The sequence below is a fragment of the Aquarana catesbeiana genome, linkage group LG10 (assembly GCF_042186555.1).
Source record: "Aquarana catesbeiana isolate 2022-GZ linkage group LG10, ASM4218655v1, whole genome shotgun sequence".
NCBI classification, from domain to species: domain Eukaryota; kingdom Metazoa; phylum Chordata; class Amphibia; order Anura; family Ranidae; genus Aquarana; species Aquarana catesbeiana.
This window is the reverse complement of record NC_133333.1, coordinates 263,108,120-263,114,745: the sequence shown is the minus strand read 5'-3', so window position 1 is coordinate 263,114,745 and position 6,626 is coordinate 263,108,120. Positions and strand designations below refer to the sequence as shown.

General features: G+C 45.3%; 1 protein-coding gene across 1 annotated transcript; it reads right to left on the bottom strand.

Annotated features, from left to right (window-relative positions):
- Window positions 1-2,448: 2,448 nt before the first annotated feature.
- LOC141109937 (olfactory receptor 5G29-like) lies at window positions 2,449-3,411 on the bottom strand. The gene has a single exon (XM_073601190.1). It carries the CDS (start codon window positions 3,409-3,411, stop codon window positions 2,449-2,451), a length of 963 nt encoding a protein of 320 aa, XP_073457291.1.
- Window positions 3,412-6,626: the final 3,215 nt, after the last annotated feature.

Here is a 6,626-nt window from a genome sequence, read left to right as displayed (position 1 = left end):
TGGGGGGAGGTGGAAGGATTATACTGGGGGACAGACTGATCTGGGGGGAGGTGGAAGGATTATACTGGGGGACAGACTGACCTGGGGGAGGTGGAAGGATTATACTGGGGGATAGATTGACCTGGGGGGAGGTGGAAGGATTATTATGGGGGACAGACTGATCTGGGGGAGGTGGAAGGATTATACTGGGGGACAGACTGACCTGGGGGGAGGTGGAAGGATTATACTGGGGGACAGACTGACCTGGGGGGAAGTCGAAGGATTATACTGGGGGACAGACTGACCTGGGGGAGGTGAAAGGATTATACTGGGGGACAGACTGACCTGGGGGAGGTGGAAGGATTATACTGGGGGACAGACTGATCTGGGGGGAGGTGGAAGGATTATACTGGGGGACAGACTGACCTGGGGGGAGGTGGAAGGATTTTACTGGGGGACAGACTGACCTAGGGGGAGGTGGAAGGATTATACTGGGGGACAGACTGACCTGGGGGGAGGTGGAAGGATTATACTGGGGGACAGACTGACCTGGGGGGAGGTGGAAGGATTATACTGGGGGACAGACTGACCTGGGGGGAGGTGGAAGGATTATACTGGGGGACAGACTGACCTGGGGGGAGGTAGAAGGATTATACTGGGGGACAGACTGACCTGGAAAGATTATTATGGGGGACAGACTGACCCGGGGGAAGGATTATACTGGGGACAGACTAACCTTGTTTTATTTCATCACGCCCCTTTAGACCCTCCCACCATTAACACAATTTTGCCACACTCACTGTTTATCCTGGCACACTATACTTGCAGCATTAGTCTTTTAATTGCTGGTCCCAAAGATACGCTGGGCTTTTTACAATACTAGCAATACTAGCAATGCCCCTGACACAATGAAAACCGTGCTCACTTTTTTTTATCAAGCAATGGGGTCAAAGTTATGATCTTGCATGCAGACCTACTGATTTCATAAAACACGTGTGTGTGTGTGTGTCTCTGTGTGTGTGTGTCTGTGTGTCTGTGTGTGTGTGTGTCTGTGTATGTCTGCGTCTGTGTGTGTCTGCGTCTGTGTGTGTCTGTGTTTCTGTCTGTGTCTGTGTGTGTCTGTGTGTCTGTGTGTGTCTGTGTTTCTGTCTGCGTCTGTGTGTGTCTGCGTCTGTGTGTGTTTGTGTCTGTCTGTCTGTGTGTCTGTGTCTGTGTGTGGGTGTCTGTGTGGGGGTGATGTGAAGGTGGGCAAAGGACACTACTTGTTGGAGGGGGGGCAGAGGACCCTACTGTGATACACTGTGTTTGTCATGCTGTTTTTTTATTGGGGGCTTGATAGTTATTTTTTTTTTTAAAAAGGTAGATCTCCACCTCTCAAAAGTTGCCTACCTCTGGTCTATATAGACTGCGCTGCTGAGAAGGGAGATCTGGTGATGGAGCACGGCAGGGTAAAGAACTACAATAACCCTAAGGCAAGCTCTTGTTATGCCGTGTACACACGAGTGGAATGTCCGACAGAAAAAGTCAGATGGAAGCTTTTCATCGTCTATTCCGATCGTGTGTGTGCCCCATTGGACTTTTTTTTAACATCGAAAATTCTGACGGACCTAGAAAGAGAACACGTTCTAAATTTTTCCGATGGAACCAATTCCTATCAGGAAAACCGAATGCCTGTATGCTATTCCGACGTACCAAAAACGACGCATGCTCTGAAGCAAGTACGAGACGGAAGCTATTGGCTACTGGCTTTTTAACTTCTGTTTTCTAGTCCCGTTGTACGTGTTCTACGTCACTGCATTCTGGAAGGTCGGAATTTGGTGTGACCGTGTGTATGCAAGACAGCTTGAGCAGAATTCCGTCGGGACTCCGTTGGAAAAACCTTCAGAGTTTATTCCGATGGGAAAACCAGACGTGTGTACAGGGCATTAGAGGCAAGTTTAAGGTGGTTGTATACCCCTAATGCGGAAGTTGTACCTATAGGTAAGCCTATAATAAGGCTTACCTATAGGTACTGTAAATATCTCCTAAACGTGCGCCGTTTAGGAGATATTTACCTTGTAGTGCGTTCACAATGTCATTGGCGCATGCGCTGTGAATAAACAACCCTCCGTGCTGTTTCTTCTCTAGCAAGTGCCGTGACTGACAGCTCCCGCACACATGCGCGTGAGTGACATCACATGACTCCGGTCAGTCACAGAGCCGGAGTCCATGGGCCCCAGAAGGAAGAGGGGCGAAGGTGGATGCGGCCACCAGTGGGACAGCGAGGGCTTCGTTTGCAGGTAAGTGTCACATAATGGGCTAGTATGCAATGCGATGCATACTAGCCCATTATGCTTTTAGTTTGCAGGGGAAAAAAGAGGAAGTAAACCCTGAAGTAAATCCTTGGCAGAAATACAGGCGATGGTAATCAGTAATGGAGTGGGCACCACTTTTTGTTCTCCATAGAGCCAATGATTTACTCATCAAGACTCATCCCTGTTTCTCATTAATATGGCCAAACTTGGACAAAATCTGATAAAATATTTTCTGAACAGAAGTTTTTACTTCCTTATTTCGAGGGCTGTAAATAAATGGATTCAACAGAGGAGCAATGACCGTATACATCACAGCAACCAACTTGTCCTCATCCTTTCCATAACTTGATTTGGGCCTCAAGTACATAAAGAAGACTGAGCCATAGAAGATTGTAACCACTATTAGGTGAGAAGTACAGGTTGAGAAGGCTTTCTTCCTCCGGGACATTGAGCTAATGTTCAGGATTGTTGATATTATCTTGACATAAGAGATTATTGTCAGTATAAGTGAACCAGAAGTCATTCCTCCACCAAAGATGAACACGATAAGTTCATTGAGCCACGTGTCCTTGCAGGCCAGCTTTAATAATACGGGGACATCACAAAAGAAGCTGTTAAGTTTATGAGAATTGCAGAATGGGACGGAGAACGTGAACATGGTGTGGATTAAAGCATTTGACGCGCCGATAATCCATGACCCGGCAATGAGCTGAACGCAGGTTCTCTTGTTCATATTGATGGTGTATAAAAGTGGTTGACATATGGCGTTATATCGGTCATACGACATGGCTGCAAGAAGGTAGAACTCAGTGCCGGCCAAAAACAAGACGCAGTACAACTGAGCAGCACATCCATAGAAAGAGATCCATTTACACTCCGATAGAAGATCTGACAACATTTTGGGAGAAGTTGATGAAATGTAAAAGATTTCTAAAACAGAAAAATTAGCCAGAAAGAAGTACATGGGCTTGTGGAGGTTGGGACTTAATTTATAGACCAGTATGATGAAGATGTTTCCAGCTAATGTAATTATGTACATACAAAGGAAGACAATAAAAAGGAAAATCTTAACTTCAGGAATCCCAGAAATTCCCACAAAGTAAAAACCTGTCTTTAAATGACGAGTTTCATTATTCATGGCTGTTCTTTGTTCTGAGATGGAAGAAGAGAATAAACATATAACAATTACATGCTGAAAATAAGAGATTTCATAAACGTATGTGTTCCACGTCAGTGACCTCCCCAGGGCTAGACTAATGAAGATTCAGGAGGGCGCCCCCTGTGGTTGGAGCAAAGGGCACAGCTGGGGCAGGAACTTCTCCTGGATCTACATTATCCCGGCCATCTGCGATGCTCTGCAGGACTGGATGCTTACAAAGACAAGATCAAGCCTTTGCTTTACATTGTGAGATCTCACACAACTTTAATCCAAGATTCAAACGCTTTTCTGATGTGTTTTTTGGAAAATGAATAATACTTGTTCTGAATCTTTGTAAAAAATATTAAAAGTAGACCCCATTGTGCTTTTAAAACTATCACAGATAAAATGCTATTCTAGAAAACAAAGAAGAGAAAATCTCACCTATCTTTACTAAAAATGAATCAACATTACAGCGAGGAAGCTTTCATTTGAAGAAAGATGAACAGCATAGACCAGCCTTTTCCAGCCTGGGTGCCCCGGCACAATGGGGTTAGGCTTGCCACACCATCCCTTTAATTCAGGACACACTTTAATTACTCGGGTTCTGTGGCTGATTAAGGTGGTAATTAAACTCACTTGGTGCCTCATCTGCATTAAATCAGGATCAGAACCCGTGTAATGAATATGTGTCCTGGATTAAAGGGATGATGTGGCAACCCTAAATGTGGTGTCTTCAGGTTTCTTCAGGAGTGCCTTGGCCAAATGCATGAAAATTACCCAAAAGTTTGCATTGAGTGTATGAAGCCTGTCTTTTAGTTACACAAAGCCACTGGTTTCAGTGTGCACCATTACAACTTTCCAGCCACCAGCATCCTAACAACCAATGACATTATTGGTTGATAAGGATTACATCAGGCAGGCAGCTTGTGTGTGAGCCCTGACCAATCCCCAACTGAGCGTGATGAATGGAAAACTCTTTTTTTTTTTAACAATCAGGAGTGCTTTATTGAAGGAGAAAAATACAGTCAAAAAGTGAAGTACACGAGTAGTTCCACATTAAAACAAAATACAGTACATCAGCTATGATACATCTTACATTGCTTGGCTGTCTACCATATTACATTATGTTTATTGTCACATTGAAAGGTATTATGTATATCACATTTCTTCCCGGAGCACCAGTAACCCATCTACATGAGAAAAAGAAAGGAGGAAAAATAAACAAGAGGGGAGGTCGGAGAAGACAAGGGAAAGATGAGGGGGAGGAGGGGAACTAAGCCAGGCAAAGCCATCTAACTGTATAGCCGGGAGGAGGGAAACCCCAGGACATCCAGCTCTCCTTACTAATTTGTCCAAGACGCCCACACCTTATCAAACTTCCATGGGCAACCTCTGTTAATATATGTCAATTTGTATAGAGGTAGGGCAGCATTAACCTTATCTTCCCATGACGATATAGTGGGGGGGGGGGGACGAGGAGGACCACCTACATAGAATCTCCTTTTTGGCATAAAACATGAGATACGAGATCAGGAGTTTACTGTGATGTGGCCTCTGCTCATCCTCATGAATTGGCCCAGGGCCAACTCCGGTGTCCTAGGGACCTCCAATTCCAGCCTAACATTAAGTTGCTCATATATTTCTGACCAGAATGTTGACAAGGCACGGCACTCCCAAAACATATGCATATATGTGCCCAAAAGCATCCGACACCTAGGACAGTGTGGATCTCTATCAGGATACATTTTAGACAAGCGCACCGGGGTAAAATATCCTCTGTGGAGAATTTCTTTTTGTATCAGTTTATCCCCAGCCGCAACCACCAATCTGGGACCTGCCTCCAGACATTCCTCCCTCTCCAGAGTAGGAATATCCGTTTTCCACACCCTCCAGAGCCTATCCATTTGTGGGGAGTCAGTAGTCAATAAAGTTCCATACAGTGCAGAAAGAGGCTTCCCCAAATCGCTGCCAGACAAAAGGTCCTCCACAGGATCAAGTTGCAGAACCGGAGGAACGGGGAATTGGGCCCTAGCCGCATGGCGGAGTTGGATGTAGCGGAAATACATCCACCCCGGTAGCTCATGTAATCTAGAAATTTGAGCAAAAGAGAGGAGCACACCCGCTGGCATAATATCTCTCAAGGTCTTGATACCATGTCTCACCCAAATCTGAGGGTCTGGAATGGTCCTAAAATGGGGGAGGTTAGGGTTTCCCCATAGAGGCTGCACAGGGGACCAGCGCTCTCTCTGAAAAAACCTACGCCGTGCCGCAACCCAAAACCGCACCGTTGCCTTTGTTGGATCAGGTAGATCCTCATAGGCCCCTGTAGGCTAAGTTCTGTAGGGCCTATAAGGAACCCAGGCAAGTCGCCTCTAAGCATACCGCCGCATTAGAGCATTTACCCTCGAACCACCAATAGATCGTAACCAGCATCGCCGCCCAGTAGTATACCCGTAGATTTGGAAGAGCAAGCCCCCCAAGATGTGTTGGTAAGTACAGCGTAGATTTTGCTAGGCGGGGAATAGAGCCGTTCCATATAAAGGAAATTATGCACCGTTCCACCTCACGGAAGAAGGATGCCAGGATCCAAGTGGGGCTATTTCTAAAAAAATAAGTGAACTTGGGGAGAATTATCATTTTAAGAATATTAATACAACCTATTAAGTTTAGAGTAAGAGCAGACCATGATTGACATTTTTCTCTAATGAGACGCAACAGGGGGAGTACATTTTGACTATAATACTGGGCTGTATCTCTGAATGGAAAACTCTTAGATGGAATAGTCTGTGAGGGTTGAGCCGCAGGAGGAGCAAAAGTCTGCATGAAGATGCAGGAGGAGATTCGTATTTAATGTATTATGCACATTCTATCTTCTAGCTCTAACTTTATTCAAAGTGTACTCAAATCCTTAAATATGATGGCAAAGACTTATCCTATGGGCATCCCATATTCCTATCCCTATCCAAGTTGTACCCATAATAAAACAACAAAAACAAAGCTCGCCAAAGACTGTTCATTGTCTCTGGAAAGGATGTATGAAGTCTGGCAGTGGGGTGATTTGGTGGATTGTTTGTTACTAGCTGCAACACCATGGCTACATTTGGAGGTCCCACCAAGATCTGCCTTCACGATTAACCTGCTGGCCATTGCCCTTAGCAACCGCAAAAGCCAAGGGAGACTTAGCCTGTTTTGCCAAGTTTTGGGGTACAACT